This window comes from Morone saxatilis, unplaced genomic scaffold, assembly GCF_004916995.1.
Source record: "Morone saxatilis isolate NCDOM2014 unplaced genomic scaffold, NCSU_SB_2.0 Contig18, whole genome shotgun sequence".
Taxonomy (NCBI): domain Eukaryota; kingdom Metazoa; phylum Chordata; class Actinopteri; family Moronidae; genus Morone; species Morone saxatilis.
This window is the reverse complement of record NW_023339740.1, coordinates 25,279,048-25,279,428: the sequence shown is the minus strand read 5'-3', so window position 1 is coordinate 25,279,428 and position 381 is coordinate 25,279,048. Positions and strand designations below refer to the sequence as shown.

The 381-nt window shown below is 42.0% G+C and overlaps 1 protein-coding gene across 1 annotated transcript in view; it reads right to left on the bottom strand.

The window, feature by feature from the left end:
- LOC118328185 (filamin-C-like) overlaps nucleotides 1-381 on the bottom strand; it is a 64,434-nt gene that overhangs the window by 32,543 nt on the left and 31,510 nt on the right. The window contains exon 4 of the mRNA XM_035661796.1: nucleotides 176-294. Coding sequence (XP_035517689.1) covers nucleotides 176-294 — 119 coding nt within the window. The remainder of the gene's footprint in view (nucleotides 1-175; nucleotides 295-381) is intronic.

Below are 381 nucleotides of genomic sequence, written 5' to 3'. Positions count from 1 at the left end.
CACACACACACACAAATATACAAATGTTATGTGCCTGGTAGAGACCACAGTTTGTCAAATTTCATACAGAAACATAAAATCACAGCAGGTCTGTCATTAAACAGGTGGCTGCAGTCTCTGGTGAAGACAGAAAAGTAGAAGATGAGGATGAGGAAGAGGAGGATTTGGTGCATACCTCCTCTCTGGTGCCATCAGGATGATCCAGGTAGACGGTAACTTGACCCTGACCTGCACTGAACGTGTCCACTGTGAACACTGCAGGACGCATCACCCTGTTCCCCGTCGGTTCGATACCTACAGAAGATCAACACATACATTCTTTTATACACAGAATTACCCCTCAAAATAAATAAACAAAAAATATTCAGTTTAATATGATAT